We start from the raw sequence: 23,970 nt of genomic DNA on the forward strand, positions 1-23,970 counted from the left end.
AAAGATTGTTACCTAACAATAAAATAAACAAAATAATTTGGATATATCAACAAAGTTGAAATGGTAAATTAGCCACCGTAATGACTACAAAAGCTGATGTTTCGAGCATTAGCCCTTCGCTCCGACGAAGGGCTAACGCTCGAAACGTCAGCTTTTGTAATCATTACGGTGGCTAATTTACCATTCAACTTTGTTGATATATCCAAATTATCTCGTTACTTCCACCGACGCAGCCCCAAACAGTTTCCTTCGAAACTATCAGCCTTTATTCAATAAAACAAACAGCCGCCTCCCGGTTAGGTCAATGGATAGAGCGCTGGACTGTTGTGCGGGAGGTCGAGGGTTCGAGCCCCGGCCGGACCAACACTCAAGGTCTTAAAATAATTGAGAAGAATGTGCTACCTTTCTATAACATCAAGAAATGATTAAATATTCTAGTCTTCTCAGGTAGGGACGAATAAATGGAGGACCCGTCTCCTGCAGGGTTGGGGTAGGAGACGTTAATTTCCCACGCATGAAATTACTGTGTGATGGATGTCCTCCCCTAGGGTGGGATGGGTGGGATGGGTGGGATGGGTGGGTTAATATTCAGAGACATTAATTGTAAAGCGCTGTTGATCTGTCATTGTAAATGACTGCACAGTACGAGAAGAATAGTTACGTGTGCGCTTGCGCGAATAGATACACTGGGGAACATTGTAAAACTGGTAAGACGGTTGACTAACGGTGTAATTCTTTTCCACGACCAGACAATGACTCAGAGCTTAGTTGTTTACAGCTTTCCACTTGTTATCGTATATTTCCGAATTCTCCTGTTAACTTACCTAAAAGTTAATTTCCTTTTTCCCTCAGATTTTGACGAGTGCAATGCTTCTGTTGCGGGAGTTTTACCACTCGCTTGACGAATTAACAAGAGGTACTGAGACTCTGTAATTTTCTTCTTTATTATCCTATACTGCTGCTTCTACTACAGCTAATTTTCTCTCTTTCTCCACTGCTTATTTCTACTACTTTCAGCAAGGAGTGCCCCAGTATTAAATACAAAAATCACAGACATGTTTGGGTTAGCTGACCGTGGGAATTTCCAAAACGGGATATTCAGTGTGGGTAAAACACAAGGTCAGTTTTACCAACCCAAACATGACAACCTAGCAAACTAATTATCCTCAACCATAACAAGCGATTAAAATTTCCAGCACGGTGAGAACTGAGCTAAGTTCAAGCACACACTAAAAGTAAATGATCGAAACTATAGCTTCATCAAAATAGCACGTAGGGGCGAAAAGGCGAGACTTAATAAAACAAAAGGTAAACCTAAAAATACTGGAAATATCAATCCTTGAAAACGCTCTACAACACCTCCATCCAGCCCTGTGACGTTAATGAAAACTGCCAGAACACTTATGGCTCCTACAGCTGATCCTGTAAAAACGGATTTATTGGGAATGGAAAAACATTCCAAGGTAAACCCTATTTGTTCTTAATCTAGCGCACTACATAGAGTCAGTTTGTTAGCTAAGCTATAACTATTTCCTCTCTGCGAGTTTTGCTTACTTTTATAGGTAATTTCATCTTTATAAATAGGCTTGCGCAACCTGATTAATAATAATTTCATGTCGAAAGCTTTTGGCCTCCGGTGTAAGCCTTTCAAAGACTTATTTACGAGGAGCGAGAAGACAAAGTCACAGAAAATCTACGGTGTAAAAAACATACAAATATTGTTGTGCACCAGGTAAAAACCAGTATCTGGCTCACCAGCAGAACTCATCCAAGAGGCCAATATCCTTTTTGCTTTCGCAAGCCTACTTTGTTATAGTGTGAAAAGTGTTTAAATCAAACATCGATCCGCAAAATTTATTCAAGCGCATTAATGTTAAAAAAAGGAACACTTTTTTAAATCTGATTAGATGGTGAAAGCGAAAAGTGCCTCCCTTCCTTTCTTTTATCCAACGGCTTACGATTAAAATTTTGGCCTGTCTACGGATAATAGTTAATCTTTCAATTGTGGTCACCAGAGAAATTTTCATGGTTAGTTTTTTTTACTGCTGACGCCAAGAAAAACTGAAGAAAGGCGAGACAATTGCACAATTCGTTACAAGCTAGAAAAAGAATTAATGACTATCCTTTACGATGTGCCCATCATATGCCAGAAATATCTCAGGCTATTTTGAAGCGTTTTCGGCGAGTTAGCGATATTTTGGTGTTCAACTGCTAAAACAAAGGCTTTGTTTTAGTTGTTTGAATGTATTAGAAATGCATTCAAACAATGCTACTAATGTTCAATTAGTAGGATCTTCCTCGATAAGAATTTCTCGAGATCTGTAATAGAGTTTCCTAAAATGGACATGAAAATGGCTCATACTTCCAAAAATACTTTCTTTTCAACTGAAAATTTTACTTCTGCTACGCAAAACTACTAGAGTACTGTAATGATTCGATTTTTGATTTCCAGGGCGCTTATTTACTCTTGAGTTACCTCAAGGGAGGGCGCTTACTGTAACTGAGGTTGCTTAAAAATGTAAGTTTCTATTTTGAGAGACAGCAGAATGTGAAACAAACTTCAAGTCTTATTTGAAAGGATAGAAAAGATTGGAAACTGAACGAACTTATATATATATATGGCCATATATATATATATATATATAACTGCAGACAGTGCACACTGTTTCGACCTATGTGGGTCTCATCAGTTTTTTTTTATGTTTAAGGTGGACGGCCGGGCCCCGATGAAGGGAGGTGCAATCCCGCCGACCTACATGTCTAATCCCAACCCATTGGCTTACGTGCAATGCCTTAGGGAAGGGGACCACCAAAAACGAGGGTCACCAGACGCCAAACTCGCTGGGGAATCGAACCCCACCTCACTTAAAAATTAACACACACACACCCAGAAATTAAACAAACCCACTCAAAACTTAACTAATTTTTTCTTTTAGTTTTTCTTTTTAAGCCTAAGTTAATTATATATTTTATTTTGGTTCTTTAGATTTTTTAAGTGACCGGTAAAGCCTAAAGGCAGTAGAAATTTCACGATGTTCAAAAACATATCTCGGATCAGAGTACCAAACGGAAATATCTTTACCAGCAGGAGCAGGCAGGTGATGTAACACAGCAATCTCGGCCAAAAAAACGCGGTCCTCGGATGAAATAGTGCTAAGCCACGGGTCCTTTAAAAAAGCAGCGGAAAGTTCAGAGGGAGTAACAGCAATAGGCTTGGCTGCAGCAGCAGAATCAGTGGGTGGGGCCTGTTGGGTCCTCTTGACAGTGTTATTAGCAGAAGTGGGAGCCGGGGAGGCTGAACGCTTCCGAGAAGCAGAGGTCGTCTCTCCGACATCCATATCGGAGACAGGGTTAGCAAAACCCTGTGTTGCCGGTACACAATCATTTGGTAATTCCTCACCCTCGTTTAAAGAGGAGAAGCGATCTTCACTGGCCTCAGATGAGAGCGAGCAGGCTTCATCAGCACTGTCAGCGGGCGGATCTTCAGGCATAGAGGATGGCTCGACATCGTCTGTGACTGTAGGTACATCAACGGTGGCCTTACAATCTCTAGCAAAATGGCCTTGCTGTGAACACCTAAAACACTTGCCCTTGGAAGGGCAACTCGCAGCCTTATGGCCTATTTTACGGCACACAGTGCACTGCAGGGGTTGCCCCCTGTACCAAACCCTACAACGTATACCTCTAATACCAATGAAGGGTGGAATAACTTTCTGAACCACCATCTGAATAATTCTAGACCCAGTAAAGACCGAGGGTCTACCCGACCAAGACTGATGACGGACAGACTTGACGATGCCAAAAGCAGACAACGCAGTACGTATCGCTTCATTGGAGCCCTCAAAAGGGAACCAAGACAGAACCACAGTGGTAAGTTGAGGTGGGGGAGGAGGAGGTGTAACCACCCTACACTCCACCTCACCTAACTTAACCACGCCCAACTCTTCAAAAAAAAGCTTGGCCACATCAGCTGCAAAAGTAACCCTGGCAACGCGACCAGGGCACGCCTGCACTGCCTCCACAACATGATCAGACTCACGATCAAAATACTCGAGGAGTAACTTTACTGCCTCAGGAAAAAGCATCCCCTCGGGGAGCCCCTTGCAGTCCACATCGATTGTCCTACTAAAGGAAACAATCATCCTGAAGTTCGGCCCCAACCCAAAGACAAAGCAAAGGGATGGGTAACCAAACACTGACCAAAAGCGAAAAAGGAGAAACCTGACCGAGAGGAAAAGATCACAAGTTTTCCCTCCCGGCAGGTACTCACTTAACTGATACTAGACCTCACCAAAAACCACAAACCAAACTCCCAACCACTAGGGAAAGGAGCGAACACTTACCAACAAGCAAAAGCCCGCGTCATGTGGGTCTCATCAGTGCAGTGCATACACTGGGCCAAGCTCTGGAATAAACCATTGCCTGGGTGCTACACTTGTGGGACCAAGTGCAGACACGTTGCCATGCGCAAGTGCTCAAATCACAACTAAGGTGATGAGCTTCGCCCGAAGGCTAAGTGCATGGCAACCCCAGTGTAGAGTGCTCAATCGCAAGGTAGCCGAAAGGCAAAGCCAAGCGAGAGCTATCTAACTGCAGACAGTGCACATTGTTTCGACCTATGTGGGTCTCATCAGTGCAGTGCATACACTGGGCCAAGCTCTGGAATAAACCATTGCCTGGGCGCTACACTTGTGGGACTAAGTGCAGACACGTTGCCATGCGCGAGTGCTCAAATCACAACTAAGGTGATGAGCTTAGAGAGGGGGCGCTAAATAGAAAGGGGGCGCTTTTTAGAGAGGGGGTACTTATTGGAAGGAGGGCGCGCGCTAAGTCGAATCATTACGGTACCCAAGCGCAAAGGCTCATAGACTAACATTAGACCACGAAAATAAGTGTACAAAACAGGAAATTTGAACTATTTCGAAGTACGCCCATGATCATTCAATTCAAACGCCAGAAAATTTAACAATGCAATGAAGGTTTACATTTCACTTGCTAGATTGATACCTGCTGGTCCATTATTGCTCCTCATTTATTTGCTTAATGAAGGCACGATCTCACTTCATGCAGTTTACTGAGAGAATGAAAATACAACCTTTTCTCAAGGCTACTTATTAACAACAACCTCGAAAACTGGCTATTTCAAAGAAGGGAAACTAGAGAACTGACTGCCTCAAAGATGTTTTTAATTGCATCTACATCTTTCTTGGAAAGTAACACCTTAATTCCAAAGAATTGAATCTTTGAATCTTTATTAAGTCATAAAATAAATAATCACATATCCTATGTTACAACATTAAAAGAAGGTATATATATATAAATTACAGAGAAAATCAAGATAAAAATTATAAGACTAGATTATGTTTAAAAATTAAGCGATTAACAAACGTGTTTTTGAACCTATCAGTGTTTATTTTAGGATGATGACTTGTCTCTTTCCTCAGATTGTACTTGGTTGATTTCTTTTTTGACATTATAGCTCTTAAAGGGTGTATTGTATTATTAAAAACATTCTTGAAGATACGTGTGTCCTGTTGAACTAACAATTCATAAACATTAATGTGGTCGGATGTATACTTGCGCTTATAACATCGATCTAAGAAACATTGGATTGTTGTTAATTCGGAATTTACAGCGCCAAATACGGACAGCCCGTATAATATATTTGGTAGAACCAGATTTAGAAACAGATGGTCTATTTCGGCCTGATTGTACCCTTCTTTCCTTAAAGATCTTAAAATGAACAGGCACTTGTTTGCTTTGATTAGTTTTTCCCGAATATGTGTTATGAACCTACTGTCTTCCTGAAATGTTACCCCTAAAATAGTAAGCTCTTTTGTCTGTGGTATTCCAGACACCATCGGAAACTCTATTGTACAACCTTTCTTGCGGAAAATGATTTCCTTGCACTTAGATGGATTGCTACACATACCATTACTTCTAGACCACTGGGAAAACTGATTAATCAGTGCGATAGAATTGTCATTATCACCTATCACAGGCGAGATAATGGTTGTATCATCTGCATATTTTACCAACACGCTCTTATTGTCCAAGTGTATCTCTAAATCACTGAGAAAGACATTGAACAAGTGCGGCCCGCTGACACTTCCTTGGGTGGTACCTTTGTTGACACTTTTCCATTTTCCAATAAACCCATTTCTAATGACTCTCTGCTGCCTGTCTTCCAAAAATCTTAGATACCAGTTAACTATAAAAGGATTTAGGGGGAGTTGCTTCAATTTGTGTGAGAGGAGATCGTGTTTCACACTATCAAAAGCCTTGCTGAAATCCATAGCGAATAGGCGTACCGCTTTGCACTCTGGGATATCAAGATATTGATTGACAGTATGTTGGATAGTCAGTAGAGCATTGGTATAGCTCCCTCCCTCTATGTATGCAAACTGTGATATCCCAGAATGTTCATCGAAGGTCTCCCTTGCGTGTGTTCCTAAGACAGCTTTCTCAAAGCACCTTGCGATGACAGGTGTCACATTTATTCCGCGGAAGTCTGATATTCCCTTTGGTATATCAACCTTTGGCAAGGGGTACAGGTCTGACTTTTTCCAAGAGACAGGCCAGGCGTGTGTTCTAAGAGACAGATTCCAAATCCTGGTGATCACTGGAACGAATAGCTCGGCGTGGTCTTTCCATATAGTATACGGGATGCCATCTGGTCCGGTTGCTGTTTTCTTTATACGCATAAGAGAATTCAGGACTTGTCGCTCTGAGATTTCTGGGACTTCCTGATCTTCACTAATCTCCAGAGGTGTTGGCTTTCTGTAGGCGTGGTCATTACATAGGTCACCAAAGTAGTCATTTAACGCGTTGAGTTCGTAGTGGCCAAGAGATAGAGAAATCACCGGCTTGCGGCGCTGAGATGTTTTATCCACTTTTTTCCACCAATCCCGAGTTCCAATAGAGGCGATAAAGTCCCTTCTGTTTCTTGAAATCACTTCAGAGATCCTTTTATTCATAACTTTAAGACGGTCTTGATTACTGAGTGATATGCGTGATTTGGCTCGTATCATCGATCGAACGAGCGGAGTCATCCAGCCCGGGTCTCTTGAAGACATGCGCACCTTTTTTTAGAGGCATGCAGCTATCCAGGTGCCCTAGGATGGTATTTTCGAGCCTACCAACCACTTCATCGACATCAGTTTCCTGTATCATATCATCCCAGTATTCCTTCGCTAACGCGATATACAGATCACGCTTTCTATGAGCCCTTTGGTCACGCACGTATACTTTACGGCGGATAGGTGGAAGCTTTATACCGGGTGGTAAAATAGGGACCTAAAACGTAGACACAATGGCGAAGCTGAGAAATAAAAATTGCAAAAAAAGGACACAGGTTTGTTCATAGAATTTTACTGGTGGCTCCATGTGTTTACCTCCTATTTGGGCAGTCTCTTTAAAAGCGGTCGGATGCTTTTCGGGTAAAAAATAACCGATTTCTTTCAAAATTTGCCCATGAATCTGTCCTAGTCTAAGAAAAAAATTGAAACCACCATGGGTTTTCGAAATATTGTAATATATATTTTTCCAAGCAAAAATCGCCTCAGCGCTCAAACGGGCCCGTTTTTGACAGCGCCCATCATCAGAATTGGCACAAACTGAATTACTCGTCTTTCCACAAAACTCTTGTTTGAGGTATTATTTTTGCTTCGCATATTTAGATGGATCCTTTGTGAGAACAAGTCATATGAGTTTTTCTTTTTAACGGTTTCTTACATTGAAAATAGTTTTTCCGTTTGACACCTGCTTTGCCTTTGCCGTCATGACTGTAAATATAGACCACTTTCATAAATGGCTGCTGGATCAATATTCTTTTGTTTAAATTTAAATTTGCCTAGGTGGCCTCGTTCTCCAGTACAAAATTCAAAAGAATACATTATCTCAAGCGAGGCCACCCAGGCAAATTTAAATTTAAACAAAAGAATATTAATCCGGCAGCCATTTATGAAAGTGGTCTATACAAGCTTTTAATCTCGGCGTAGCGCGAAATTCTAATTTCTTCTTTCATGATGTTTTTATTCAGACTAGCTTAAGTAGGGTAGAAGATTATAGAAATATAAAAATATGTTGTGGTTACGGTGAACTTCTACTTCAGCCAGTTAACTTAAATTGCACATTTCGAAATTCCACCCAACAATGAACAAAAAGTGGACTCAGTTATTTACGAAATTTACGTCTACAAGCCATATGGTTGACGTCTGAGTTGAGTACTTTAAAGCTTTTTCATGTTTGATGATCGATGCCATAAAACAGCATTTAAGAGAGACAAATCCCCACATTCATCTAGAAAAATACCGCCTCCGAAAGCTGACTCTCCGCTCTAAGCGACCTCTTGCTTTGTTTATTATTCAGTAATAGGAAAGAAAAAAAGAAAAGACATCGCTAAAAAGGGAGGATAGATAAAAATTGTCATAATTATATATATATATATATATATATATATATATATATATATATATATATCTTATATATATCTTATTAGACATTTTTTTGTGTAGTATCACTGAGGGGCACGTTCTGAAAGGGGGCGCTAAATCGAGTAATTACTGTACCGCGCGCAAAGGCTTATGGACTGACAATAGACCACGAAAATAAGTGGAAAAGACAGGAAATTCAAACTGAGTAATAGGAAACTCTTGCATTTTGAATACAAGAAAAGTGAACTCTGCAATCCATGTTTAAATTTCACCTGCTAAATTGATACCTGCTGGTCCATTACTGCCTTTAATCTGTTTGTCTTATGAAGAGACATTCGCACTTCATGCAAAAAAAAATATACAACTGTTCTCGAGGCTACTAATTATAAGTCTCTGATCACCTTATTTCCTTATTTTTATTCCTTACTTTTCCCTTCCAAACACCCATTACTACGTTAATCGTTAATCAATGAAAACTTTAGATGTAAACAAGAAAACGCACAAATGCTACGTCTATATATCATAACCTGCCAATAACTGGGCTTGTTTTGAATGTTTTAAGGAGAAAATCTTGCCTCATTCCATTAATACCATTAATATCACTGTAAAACGAGAAACATTTTGGAAAGTAAAGATTGCATGTAATCGTTTCTTCGTCAACAACATTTAGAAGAGGTTATTTGAAAGAACAGAAAGTAGAGAATTGACTGCCTCAAAGATGTTCTTAAGTGTATCTAAATGATGTTTCTTTGAAAAAAAACAAAAATGCCGAAGAATCATCTTTAAAAATTAATAATGAACGTGGGTTTGTTATCGATAACTGATCTATCCTAAGCGCGATGGACCATCACGTAAATCACTTTACCACATAAGCGTAATGTGATTTTATCTTAAGGCCCGTCATAGTTAAGTATTTAGGTGTGCCGTTGCATGGGGCAAGGAGCATTGTCAATCACAGAACTTAATTAAGCCAATTAGCATTAAATATTTACTGCTCTGCTTTACAGAAACGAACAAGGGAAGTGATCTTCTAATGGTCGTTGTGTTAGGACCCACACCGCGATGTTCAGTCGTGCAACTAACTAAAACAGTCAGTGCACCAATAGTCTGTCAACATAAGAGATATTTCAGTCGTATGCCGTGATGTATTTTAAAAGGAAAAGCTCCATTTTGTCGCTCCTTCCGTTTGGTTTTGTGTCTGTGTTTTTAGTGGAATGGTTACTTGGCTGGGCTGTAGCAGACAAAGGTGATTTAATTATCATTCTCTCCTAAGTTGTATCATAAACTCAATATTTTGCTGGTATAGCATTCAAACATTTCACGTAAAGTATATTTTTTTTTCTTCTATTTTGGCTCTTCGTATCGCCACGGTACTCTCTTTCAACTATTCCAGAATAGAATGCAGTGAAGATCATCTTCTTTCCGGAGTAGAGGAAAAAAATTCCCAGCCTGTGTCTTGTTTGAACCGTTCAAAATTATTACCAAGACACATTAACTTTTTATCACAATACATGGGACTACGATACGATATGTTTTATCCCCTTATAGAAAGAGCAATTATAAAGAAAGTGTTTCACCAAATAATAGTAAAATAAAAGATGAAAAAAGAAAAGGAAAAAAGAGGTGGAGGAATATGAGGTGAACATTTCGATTATTCATTCATCTGTTTCAAAAGTTGCATGTTCTTTAAGTTTTACAACTGTTTCGTCCTAACAAAGGGACATAAGGTAGGAAGGAAATCAACTTCTACTAAAAATAAAGTGAGGAGTATTTAAGAACACTTATAAAGTTAAGTTATTCACGACGATGAAATTGTTTCATAATTGTTTCATTCCTTTTGCTGAACTGTTGTCACTGACAAGTTCTCATCATGAAGAGTCGAAACAATATCTTTTCTATGTGGAAATTGCCAACACTGACTGGTTCATTTTCGAAAGCACGTCAGATTTCGGACGTTGTCAGTTTACAAGACAACAGAGAAAAGCAAATTTTGGTGTAGTGAAGTTAGTTTGTTTTTAGATATAACTTATTTAATTTGAAATCTTGAAAAACTTTAGAAAAAAAAATTTAAAAAAAATATATCTCTCTCGCTAACTAATCAATAATCAATTTGTCATTAATAGTGGACTCTCTGTTTATTGCTGTCTGAACTGATAGACAACTTGCAGCCCGGGTATATTTACATTTACGACAGGTTGTCAATTGATATGTGATCTGTTATGCCAAATATACAAAAAGCCCTTAGAATTAATGATTTTATCATATCCATTTTACAGTCTGGCAAATTACTCACAGTTTGCTATAAAACTGCTTAATTAAAAAGCAAGGGAACTGATCAGATTTCGGCCACATGGGGATGATGGTAGCATACAACTTCAAATGGTCTTATAATTAAGACTTCCCAAAAATTCAAGGAGTTGTTTCCTAGTTCTAGTGATAAGAGTTTTTCTAACACGTGTTTTAGAATTCTGATGATATATTGGGCATGAGTGGAAACTTGCAATAATTTTTTTCATTTCTTTTTTTCATTTCTGGAAACAAAAGTCGTTGATGCACTGGTTGAAGGTAAACCTCTTAGCCGAGGCAGAGATGAAAAAATGGTTTATGTCAACTTTGAGCGTCACAAGTCTTTCTTCCTCAACATCACTACTATTGGTTTGGACCATGTTGTTGAAGGCAGCGAATGTGGATTTGCTTGTGTCAATATCCCTTCATGTTTCTCTTTTAACCTGGCTGCATTTTATGATATCAATGGCAAAATTCTGTGTGAATTGCTTCCATCGGATATCTACAACAACTCAGACAAGCTCATCCCCAGTCAGAGTCACCATCACTATAGTATCGCAGTAAGTTGCAAATGAAAACTGTTCACTCTGTGTTTTTGAAAGGAAGAGGATATGAATTACACGCGGTTGAATGCGTATGGAGTGGGGTTGATTGCAGAAATAAGGAGAGGGGTTATTTGAGCGAAAGACTTACTATGGATTTTGGGTATTAGCGGGGAAGGTCAACTAAGGGATATTGACTTTATTTGGAAAGATGGCTCATAATAAGATTTATTTTGACTGTCGAGCTTATGCCACATCACCCGCGTTTATTTCTCATTGCTATATGTTTTCTTTAGTCTCCATGTATCAGTTGGCCTTGTCAGAACCATGGGAAATGCGCTCCACAGTACGAGAAGAACAGTTACGTGTGTGTTTGCACGAGAGGATACACTGGGGAACATTGTGAAACGGGTAAGACACAATTAAGTTCACATTTACAAGACTGCTTCAAACTTAACTGATGGTATAATTCTCTTCCACAACAGGAGACTGCCCCAAATCTTAATTGTTTGCCGTTATCCTGCTGTTACCGTATATTTCCAAATTCTCCTGTTAATTTACCCAAAGGTTAATTTCATTTTTCCTTCAGATATTGACGAGTGCAGTTCTTCCACTCGGCCTTGTGAGGTTAATGCAGACTGCCATAACACTTACGGCTCCTACAGCTGTTCCTGTAAAAGTGGATTTATTGGGGATGGAAAAACATGTAAAGGTAAACCATATTTGATGTTTATCTGTTTGTCAAGCTCTAACTATTTCCTCTTTACAAGTTTTGTTTTATTTGATATATCTAGGCTTTGCAACACCTGAAAACCAATGTCTGCTTCACTAACAGTGCTTTGTCAAGAGGCCAATATCATTTTCGCTTACGGAACCTTAACGTTGGGATGATAATATCCTCCAAGTTCCAAGACATTAGAGGGGCGGATCCAGGAATTTTTGATTGGGGGGGTCCAAACTTTGGTTCAGAAAGGACTGTTAGACTCTTTTGAGGCAAATTACTTCTCCCCCACACCCCCTTCCACCAGTCGCGGTTGCACGTTATAATTGCTTGGCCGCTTACCGTTTACTTGGATTCATTAGTAAAAGAATCAGCCAGTTAAAAAGTGATACACGATACTTCGGATGTAAGAATTCCAGTCTCAAAGTTGTAAGCGTCAGGTCGGATAGGGGGCGTCCGCACCCCCCGGACCCTCCCCCTGGATCCGCCACTGCATTAGAACATCCCTCATTACAAGTTCTCACCGCTGAGATGAGTTTGAATTCTGGTTTTTTTCTTTTCTTTTTTTTTTTTTACCTCTTGATGATTATGGTGTAAAAAAATTTTGTTACTCAAACATCAATCCACAAAATTTATTAGAGTGATTCCATGTTAAATCGAAGCAACCATTTTTTCAACTTTCTGGCAATGGATATCAGACGGTAAAACAGAAAAAGTGCCTCACTCAGTTTTTCTCTACGGCTTACGGTTAAAAATCTTGATCTATTTACGGCTTATAATTAATATTTTCTCATTGTGGTCATCAGTAAAAATTTAACGGCTATTTTTTTACTGCTAACCCCAAGAAAAACAGAAGAAAGGCGAGATCATTGCACAATTCGTTACAAGCTATAGAAAGAACAAATAACTATCCTTTCATAAAACTGTCCATACAATGTCATGAAAAACAGAAAAAATGAGAAGTGTTCTTTCTTTGCAGGCTGGACACTTATCGCTCGATTCTCAAACAGCGATGGCAAGAATTGGATGCGTGATGATGGTAACTGGTGGTATGACCAGAAAGCTCCTATTGGAGCGGCAAACGACCCTTCAGAGAACAACGATATGATCTCAACAGCCTTTTGGTCGGTCAACGGTAGCGAAATAAAGATCACGCGCAGTGACGACCCCAGTCACACTCCTCTGTTACAGACCACAGGTAACTGTCTGGGTGGACAAACATTCCGATCTAAAATCACCAGCTACGGCGACTTTAGAAATGGCAGAGTTTGGGCCAATGATCAGTGTCTTGGAAGCTGTACGGTTCAGTATGGCGGACAATACCAGTCAACCGACGGGTTTCAACAGGCTGAGTGCAGTGGAAACATCCAAAGCGCTTACAAGATCGGCTTCTGGTGTGACTGGAGTACTGGTGATGGATCAGGGATGATGATTGGTGGAGGAGGAAGTAGATGTGCGCGTGCTGATCATGGGATGGGAATCACAGAAGCTGACAATGCTTCTTTTGTTGACCTCGGAACCAGCGAGACTGAATATGACTTTGGATATAATACTGTCACAGGAAACGTTCCATCACAGTCCTATTCGTTGAACTTATGGATCCGTTAATAATAATCAGGCCTTTATTTTTTCAAACTTAGTGTAGAACTAAAGAACTTTGTAGAGGATGATTTGTGATTTAAGTTAAATGTGCATTTAAAAATGGTCAGTAATAGCAAACCTTTTCCTCTCATAGCAACGATAAAATAACTTGACCATCAACCCAGCCGCAACGCTACGTTCCGTAGACATCTTTAGATTTTCACTGGAAACAAATTAATTACCTTTAGAATTGCATCGTTGAATTAAATCTAGCTATCTGATTGGTTAACGAGGCGAAGTATTTAGCGTGGAAATGCAATTTGAAAACGAGGATAAGTGATATTGTTTCGCATCTACGTATAAATAACAGCTATAGGTAACGCTGTTTTTTTTTTTCTTGTTGAAAATTTTTCTTGTTGAAATGGTAAATTGGCCACCGTTACGATTATAAAAGCTGACGTTTCGAGTGTCAACCCTTCGTTGGAGCGGAGCTAACGCTCCAAACTTCAGCTTTTATAATCGTAACGGTGGCAAATTTACCATTTGAACTTTGTAGATATTTTCTAAATCAATTTAAGTCAGACTCACAACTCATCAATCTTTTTAAGGAAATGTGAAGTATTCATTAATGATTTTGTAGTGATGTCAGGTATAAACAAGATGGAGGCCTGGAACTAATAACTTTGGCACTGGTCATTTTTTATCGCCAGAGAGGGGAGGGGGAAGGGGGATTTAGAAGATGTTAGTTGTGTGTGTCACAATAAAATTTACCTGACCCCCCCCCCCCCAACCCCATCCCCACCATAGGCCCTGTAGCATTCTAATGATCCCTCTCACTGGCAGTGAATTTTCTATAGTACCTCCTTCAAACTCTGTTAAAGACAGTTGATCCCTCTCCATTCTCACAAGAAGCCAATTGCGTGACCTGGTATAGTCCTCTTTACATTTTTGAAAACTGAGCCTTATCCAGCAAATAGCTTTCTCTCGATGCGTAATAGCAAAGACGATTAATAATTGGTGGGCTGTTGTTCAGAATGGAGACGATCAACAAGCGAACGGAAATGAACGAGTGGTGAGAGCATGAGGTCATAGGTAGGGGATCAAAACAATTTGCCATCATGAATATCAATGCTCCATTCCAAATCTTGCTGATTGTAATCTCATTGGCAAAGACAGTCACTTCCAAACTTTATTTTCAAGGGGGTTCAGTTCGGTTTCCCTAGTTTAACAAGGGAAACTTTTTCATCTCCTCTTTAACCTATCAGACTCTTCCATAACATCTCTACGTGACTATTCAAAAAAGCCCTTTTTTCTACTTTCAGTTTTTATTCAGTGTTTTTGGACGTTGATTGAAATATTTTCTTGCGTAATATCATATATCTCAAAATTTATTACACGAAATTAATGCAGGTCACAGTAGACAACGGAAAACGTAGCATTCATTTTTAATCGATTATCACGTCAACGAGGTCAATAAAACAACTTCCTTTGAGTCCACATAAAAAACAAAGAAAGAAATATAAAAAATTCTAGGTGAAACATACATTATGCAATTATATTCAACATGAGTTCAACTGGCAGGTTTTCGGCTTCCAATCGTAAGCGTGTCATATTATTATTATTTTATTTTTTTTTTCAAGTAACTCAGCCGTGACAGAAGAATAAGATAAACAGGAAACTTTAGCCACATCAGTCACACGGAAAGTTCAGTTCTTCAGCGGAAGAAAATAAGTCAGTTCTGTTTGAGGTATTTTACAAACGTTATATGCCAGAAGACCCAAAAAGTCCCGAAAAGCTACAATGGACTCAAAAAATAAAGCTCGCGCAAAATATACAGACAGCGTTTTTCGGAAGAGCTCATCTGTTCTTTCTTTTATTTCAATTCTACTGATTGTTGCGCTATTCTTGAGAATAGAAATAAACAACAAGCGAACGGATATCAACGAACTACGCATTCAAGCTGTTGAAAGTTATCTGAAGATGAAGAATAAAACAGATGAAAACGTCGATAACAAAGCGAAAACGTTTACCGGTAAGCATAAAACAATTCACTTTGATCGAAATGACTTTGGAGGTTTGATATGAATTAGCTTAGCTTCTCAAATTCTATTCCCTGCGAGTCAGAATATGAAATGGAGAAAATGGCTAAACTGCCTCAGGCACACTATTTAGTCATGAGCTCCAAAATTTTTGCTGTGCACTATGATATTATTTTGAAATCATGGAGATCATAATAGGCTGTAGCCAAACGTAAAGCCTCATCATTTCGCCTGGATGAATAGGTCGGTATTTGTTAAACAATGGGGGCATTATTATTTATTCATATTATTTACTTACGTAAAGAAAGAATAGTAATATGAGTACAATATAACATTCCATACACTTCTACGGGTTATACATAGACATGACTTGACAAAATTATTTTCTTACACATCAGTGAACAGTGATGCCCTGAGATAGGTCAGTCTCAAGGGTCCAGAACGAGATATCGAGAGAGGATTGTTCTAATTGGTTATGAGCTGATAAACTCAGAAAATAAATTACTAATGTATGTTAGAGCTTTGGAATGCTTAGTCTCAGTACTTTCGTTTTAATCAATCCCTTTGGGACCCTAGAAAACTAAACATTTCGCCAAATATTCATGGTTTGAAAAGAAGGACCTCCATCCTTTGTGTAATTTAAAGAAGGGGCCGCACTTGTTTATTTTTTTCTGGTGAAAGGCGACGTCGACCTTAAAGCTGAAAAATTTCAAAACTTCAAACCTCCAGTATGGAAAAATATCTTTTTTAATAGTATTTGAAACCCCTTACTTATTTTTCTGTTTGATAAACAGGTTTTTAAGGTGCAATGAGAAAACATGCGGTGGATCATTACGAAAGAAAGGAAAGAAATATTGCTCCTAGTCCAACTGCAGGAACAATAACTTTACAACAAATCCGCCAAGAAATAAATGACAAGTTCGATAAAGTTTATAAACCCCCATTATACCAGACAGGACCTTCGAGACCGCCAGGAGCTCCTGCGTATCCCGGATATAAAGGAGAGAAAGGGGCCCCAGGAAAGGAAGGACCACCTGGCCCTTTGGGGTTTATCGGGGCTCCAGGCATAAGTTGCAAAAGAGGACCTGTGGGACCTCAAGGAGCAAAGGGTGAAAAAGGCGATACAGGGTCTCTTGGAGCACCCGGGATAAAAGGAGAGACTGGAGCGAAGGGTCGTCAAGGACAAAAAGGGATATATTGGCGTAAAAGGAAGCAAAGGCAGCAGAGGACCGGTCGGTATTTAGGGATGTGTTGTTCCAACCGAGATAAGCGTGTATTCAGCTTCCCGGGAAGTCTTTATCAACGAGCCAGCAATATTCTATTCTTGGGTTCGAGGCCAGATGACATCTAAAATCACGCGGCGTAAGCTTGGGGGTACTCTATCTGATGCTTCCGTAAAAGATGGTATGCTTCGAATAAACAGCGTTCAAAGGTCACATATTGAGTGGTACGTGTGTTTATCTAACACAGGTCTTGGGAGTCTAGACGCTTTCAGAACTTTACAGGTAAAAGGTAAGGTTGTCCGTAGCCCATTTTCCTCTTTTTAAAGGTGTAATTTGTGAATATACATTCTTGTCTTTCCACAGCGAGCCGTTGATCTTGAGTGTGTTTAGATATCGGTTTAGCTCCTTTGATACTGATTGCTTTAGGGAGAGTAGGTTTACTTGATAAACCTAAAAGATTATGATAGGCTTGAGTTGTTTGTCCTTGCTATTTTTAAAGCTCAGTGTATTTTCTACAACATGATACCAAAAGTAGCTGTTGCAAACAGGTGCATATCAATTACGTGATGTTATTAATCATACGTCGGATTTGTATCGATTCGGTTCTGCCATCAGAGCCACCGGCCTTTATCAAAAAGCTACCACCTTTCGTTATCGTGGATGAAGGCTCCGCTTTAAGTCTCTGTTGTGAGACTGTTGGCTTTCCTCGTACAAGCGTCGAATGTTCACGTGCTCGTCTCCTTCACCCTGCTGATACATTACTGGCTCTCCATGAACCAGGCTGCCTCGAATTCAACCCAGTTGAATATGACAGCGACGGGAAGTATATGTCGCGCGAGGAACCGCTTCGGGCTAGCAGAAACAACCACGTCAGTAGTTTCTGAGGAGGATAGGTGTCGTATGTATTTTAATTGTATATTTAATTACTAAACTTGAAACTTTTCATATTTTGAAGAAGGTGCTGACCAAACGTGCTTGTTTGTTAGTTAGTGTTATCATTATTATTTTGGGTCTCAAGATATATCCTGTAGGGAGGATAATGACAATCACAGACAAGCATGCGCTTGTAAATCTATTTTGAGGAACGCTTAACTGTGAAATAGCTATTTTTATTTAATTCTTGGAGTTCTAAACTGTTGAGATCAATGTTTGTCAGTTAATGGTGTTACCGTCATAGCAGATTTTGCCCCTTGGATTAATATGCAATGAAGAGCTGATACGCAGCTGGAATAATCCCATCGAATAATTCGTAATCATTTCCCTATTCCTTATTCATATTAACCACTTTTTAGCAATTTTCAGTAAGTTCCTGTGAATATATTTTGAAGAAAAAGACGGGGAGACGTCCCGGAAGCTACGAGCTTATAGCAAAGAATTTGAGGTATACTGTGAGTGTAATGACATCATTCTTCTTTCAGAATTTTTTCCCTATCCTTTTTGGGAATTTTTTCTAACGAAATGAAAAGTTAAATTGAGGTCAGGATGTTTTTCTTAGCCTTACTGACGAAAAAAAAAAAAAAAGCTTTATGGACGCTAATTTAGCTTCACACACGTCATCATAGATTACAGAATAGACATTTTCCCGCCGAGTACATTTCGTGCAACATACCCGCGAGGAAGTACTAATTTTTTAATGGGCTTCATCTGTTTGGTTTGCAGTCAAAAGCACGATCGAGATGGCAACCAAAAAGGTTACTTATCTGAATTAAAGAAAGAATCCGCGCAAGAGAAAAATCCTTCCTAATCTAGAGCGCTGGACTCGGTTGTGCGGGAGGTCGAGGGTTCGAGCCTCGGCCGGACCAACACTCTAAGTCTTAAAAATAATTGAGAACAATATGCTGCCTCTTCTCTATAACAAATGATTAGATTTTCTAGTCTTCTCGGATAAGGACGAATAAATGGAGGTCCCGTCTCCTGCAGGGTTAGTGTTAGGAGACGTTAATTTCCCACGCACTAGATTACAGTGTGGTGCATGTGGGGTGGATGGGTGGGTTGGAGATTGGTTTAATCGGGTGAACCTAGTAGGGTAGTACATGTCCAATTGTCCTCTCGCCTGTACACTGTACGAATCCTCAGAAACGTAACAAGAAACAAGAAACATAAAGAGGTGCCTTCCTTCTATCCCTCTCATCCTTCTATCTCATCCTTCCCTCCCAGTGAGGGTTAGAGTTACGACTAGCTCCTCAGCCTCCTCGTTACTATTTCAGTTTTTATTCTAATGGTTTAAAGCTATCAGAGCACTTCAGATCTATAAAGGATGATTCAATTTTCTCGCTAGCTTAGAACCAAATGATAACTGTACTCTTCTTGACTTTAACGGTTTAATGCATTTGCAATGATCGTAAGGTTAATTGTGATATCACAGCAAGTCTTAAAAGATAGACCCTTATAGCTCGATTCTCAAACGGGGAAAGCAATAATTGGATGCGTGATGATTAACAATTGGTTCATGCCTTGCCGTGCACTATCGAGTTATAGAGCAAGCGGGAAGTTTGGTGAGCACGAAAGAGGTGTAAGTTTTGCCCGAGGCCATAGCCGAGGGAAACTCTAGCCTCTTGAGTGCTCTCCAAACTTCCCACGTGCTCCATAACTCGATAATGCACAGCTGAAAGCATGAACCAATTGTTTTAGAACATAGCCGGTGGAACTGTGCATCAAATCCGACGCGAAAAACCGACAACAATATCAGTTGAAGCGAATCGTGACGGGGCTGATTTCGAGTCTCCCTTTCCTTTGTTTTTGTCTTTTTCTGCCTTATTTAAGAACTCTAACCCAAGGGAAAAGGTCGAAACATTGACTCCGTTTTCGGACCAGTAGGCCGAGTTTCTGTTAGTATCCATTATAGTCGCGAAATATATTATTTTTCCCCGCGCTAACGATGGCCGCTCGGGCGAAAAGAACAAATTCTGGCGAAGTCGGATTTTCTGACGCTATCAGCGTGCACTATCGGGATTGTGAGCACGCTTACGTATAATGAATTTGATTGAGCGACTCTGCTAGCTATGTTCTAATGGTAAATGGTGCTATGACCAATGAACTGCTATTGAAACAACTAACAACACTTTAGTGAACAACGATATGATCTCAACAGCCTTTTGGTCGGTCAGCGGTAGTGAAATAAAAATCACGCGTAGTGATGACCCTAGCCATACCCCTCAGTTGCAGACAACAGGAAAGTGTTTGGGTGGACAAACATTCTGATAAAAAAAACAGTAGTTATGGCGACTTTAGAGATGGTAAAGTCTACGCCAATGATCAGTGTCTGGGAAGTAGCATGGTTCAATATGGCGGACAGTACAAGTCAACAGATGGGTCTCAACAGGCTGAGTGCAGTGGAAACATCCAAAGCGCCAACAAGAGCGGCTTCTGGTGTGACTGGGATACTGGTGATGGGTCAGCGATGATGATTGGGGGAGGAGAAAGTAGCTGTGCGCGAGCTGATCATGGAATTGGAATCACAGAAGCCAACACAGCCTCTTTTGATGACAGCGGAAGCCCTGATACTGAATATGACTTTGGATATGATGCTCTAAAAGGAAACGCACCATCCCAGTCCTACTCGTTGAACTTATGGATCTGTTAAAAATAATCAGGTCTTCATTTTTCAAACTTAGTTTAGAAATGAAGAACTTTGTTGAGGATGACTTGTGATCCAAGTCAAATAAGAATTTTAAAATGATCAGTAATACTGAGCGCATCTTCCCCCTCTCGTAGCAACATAAAATGACTTGACAACCACCCCAGCTGCTACGTTATGATCCTTAAACATTCTTAGATCTTCACTTGCAACAATTTAATTGCTATTAGAATATCTATATGAAAACAACATCCAGCGTAATTGATTTAAGTCGGACTCACAACTCATCTTTTCAAGGAGATGTGAAGTACGTATTCATTGACGATTGTTAATATAATGGCATATAAATACAAATGTTATTTTGTAATATTTTTATTTATATGTTATAGTCTCGTACTAAGCTAAAATAACTTGATCTCATATATGATCCAAGCCCTACTGCTAGGATCTCGCCATTTTAAGATCTTCGCTGGCTACAAATAGCCACTAAAAGTATTCGAAAAAGTCACTTTTTAGGAGAATTAATTATATGAAATCTGACCCAGACTCATCTTCTCAAGGAGATGTGAAGTGTATATCAATGCTAACTTACGCAATTCAGTCGATGAAGACGCAAGATTCAAGCCGTCTGTGATTATAATCTAGCATAAGAGAATGTAAATATTTCTTCATTCAAATACGGTACAGCCACCCATTGTCAGTACAGGAATCAAGCTTAGTTAATTCCAAAACAAGATCTCAAGAATTAAACTTAGTAAGTCGTTTCAACTGATCTGCTTGTTTCTTTTGTTTTGTTTTGTTTCTCACGCGCGCAAATTTCGGTGAGGGGAGGTATACTCGAATTTTATCCTTGAAAATTTTTATCCCATAGTAGAGGAGTTGTATACGTACATGGAAGGACTTGGTAAAAGTCAATGGTCGGAAAAATGCTTAACGCAAATCATGCATTTCCAACCAAGAGTAAAATTCGTAGAGCGAGCATATGCCGTCGTGTTGTGATATTATGTAAAAAAGATGGGCAGCCATTGAAAATAAAAACCAGTCGGAAGGAAACTATTATTACACATTATTAACCTGGCGACGAGGATTAATTGAACTCAGTAAATACCGCTTTAATTCCACCGCTTGATCCCATGACGATCAAAATTCTCTCGCTCACCAATCGAAAAAGTGATTCAAAAGCTTCAACATATTCTCCGACGCAGCTGGCTGCAAAAGAAACAAACAACGCTCATTGTTTTTCCTTGCTGATCCCTTATCGCGGCATGTAATATTCAAGACGTCGTCTGCGCGTTATCCGATGAAAAAGCTGATTAAAAAACGATCGCGGAATGCTGAATGAATATTTACCTTCCGCGGGAAAACACGGCTTAAATTTCGCCAAGAAAAAAAAACACGGGGAAGGCGAGACCATCACACGATTGGTTACAATCGAGGAAAATAATACATAACTATCCTTTACGATAGCCCATCTAGAAATTCGTAGAATAAGATAAAGCTGCCCATGCAATGACATTACAAACAGAAAAGATGATCAATGTTCTTTTATTGGTGTGGCTATGCCCTGAGATGGGAATACTTTTCGTCCAAAAAGCTTCAAAGTGCAAAGATTTAGAAATAGAAATCGCTTGAAGTAGAGAGATTAGAAAAATGGTTATTTGAGTATTAAAGGGGCTCTTAAAGAAATTGTAAAATGAAGCAAGAAGAAAGTTCTTAGGTTTAAAAATTATCGTAGAAGGCACGAAATAGTGGCTTCAAAGCCTTGATACTCGAATTAAATGATACTATACTCCATTGAGATGGGTGAACTTAAATGCTGTTGTTGGATTTATCCTACAGTCGCAACTCATGTGGTGAAGTGGCTAAAATAATAAATAACAAGCAGTTACTGGATGGCAAATACTGGCTAAAAATTGGGGAAATGGAATTTTAGGTAAGCAATAAAAGTAAATAAAGGGGAAAGCATGGTTTGAATTTGTAACAGTATTGCTGGTGAAGGTTAAAATAACCAAGCCTTTAATCCAGCTTATGCTTAGCGATGCAAACATATTAAAATCTCTATTTTCTTTTTTGATTAGATTTACTGCCACATGGGAGACAAAAACAAAGACTGGACTCTTATCGCTCGATTCTCAAACAGCGATGGAAAGAATTGGATGCGTGACGATGGCAGATGGTGGTATGACCAGAAAATTGCTAATTGCACAGTAAACAACCCCTCTATGAACAACGATGTGATTTCACCAGCCTTTTGATTGGTCAGCGGTAGAGAATTAAGGATCACGCGCAGTGACGACCCCAGCCACACTCCTCTGTTACAGACCAAAGGTAACTGTTTGGGTGGACAGACATTCCGATCCAAAATCACAAGTTATGGAGACTTTAGAAATGGTAAATTCTGGGCCAGTAATCAGTGTCAGGGAAGTTGCTCGGTTCAATATGGTGGACAGTACAATGTAACAGACGGGTTTCAACAGGCTGAGTGCAATGGAAACATCCAAAGCGCCAACAACATCGGCTTTTGGTGTCGCTGGAGTAATGGTGATGGATCAGTGATGATGATTGGTGGAGGAGGAAGTAACTGTGCACGTGCAGATCATGGAATTGGAAACACAGAAACTGTTCCTGCCTCCTTTGTTGAAGACGGTGGCGTTGACACTGAATACGACTTTGGTTATGATGCTAGGACCTACAGCGCTCCATCCCAGTCCTACTCGTTGAACTTATGGATCCGTTAGAAATAGTCAGTTCTTTTTTCGAAAAAAAAAGCTTAATTTGTAGAAGATAATATTATCCATTTAATGTCACGTTGTGGTGCAAGTTAGATGAACATTTTAAAATGGTCAGTAACAGCGTATCTTTTTCTTCTCTTAGAAAAGATAACATAACTTGACCATCACCCCAGCCGCAACGCTACAATCTTTGAACTTCTTAAGATCTTCACCGACAACAATTTTAATGCCATAAGAACTTTTCGATAAAATCACGTTTGATAAAATGGTTTTGAGTCAGACTCACAACACATCTTTTCCAGTAAATGTGAAGCATCCATTAATGATTGCATCCATTAGGTATCTCAGAAATAAGATATGCAAGGTAAGTTAAATGTTTTAGTCAATTATTTCGTCAAGAAATTGCTGAAGCTATATCGAGCACTACATATTATATTGGATAAGCGTAAAGAGAACAATTAAATGACTAAATTAATGTTTTCATAAATGAATAAATAAAAACCAATGCAAAAAAAGACCATGTAAAACAAAGAAGTCAATTCAACTGATAAGAGTCATCAAGAAATTATTAACTGAAATCATTGGTGCATAATTATTAAACAGTTTAAAAGAAATGAAATAAAGTCTAAAGTATATAGATTGTGCTCGAGTTTTCTACCAACTTGTCAACAGAGATGATAGGAAAATAGAAGCCACTGATTGATTGGACATCTTATGGTCCCGCAAACCAAAAGAAATCCTGGAACTAGAACTAAGGCACCGGTCGTTTTATTATCGCTGAAAAAGGGGTGGAGAAGGAGAGTTAAGGGGAAGGGGGGTTGGGAGGGTTTTGTT

General features: G+C 39.4%; 1 protein-coding gene and 1 pseudogene across 1 annotated transcript; both read left to right on the plus strand.

Moving 5' to 3' along the window:
* The first annotated feature begins 9,451 nt into the window (after positions 1-9,451).
* LOC148740028 (uncharacterized) lies at positions 9,452-14,246 on the plus strand. The gene is made up of 5 exons (XM_088748093.1): positions 9,452-9,681; positions 10,980-11,281; positions 11,560-11,674; positions 11,853-11,975; positions 12,964-14,246. The coding sequence occupies exons 1-5, from the start codon at positions 9,579-9,581 to the stop codon at positions 13,590-13,592; spliced, it is 1,272 nt and encodes a 423-aa protein (XP_088604219.1). The 5' UTR covers positions 9,452-9,578; the 3' UTR covers positions 13,593-14,246.
* A 903-nt stretch (positions 14,247-15,149) lies between these two features.
* LOC148740029 (uncharacterized) lies at positions 15,150-23,648 on the plus strand (annotated as a pseudogene).
* The last annotated feature ends 322 nt before the right edge of the window (positions 23,649-23,970 follow it).

Source organism: Stylophora pistillata, chromosome 2 (assembly GCF_964205215.1).
Source record: "Stylophora pistillata chromosome 2, jaStyPist1.2, whole genome shotgun sequence".
NCBI lineage: Eukaryota > Metazoa > Cnidaria > Anthozoa > Scleractinia > Pocilloporidae > Stylophora > Stylophora pistillata.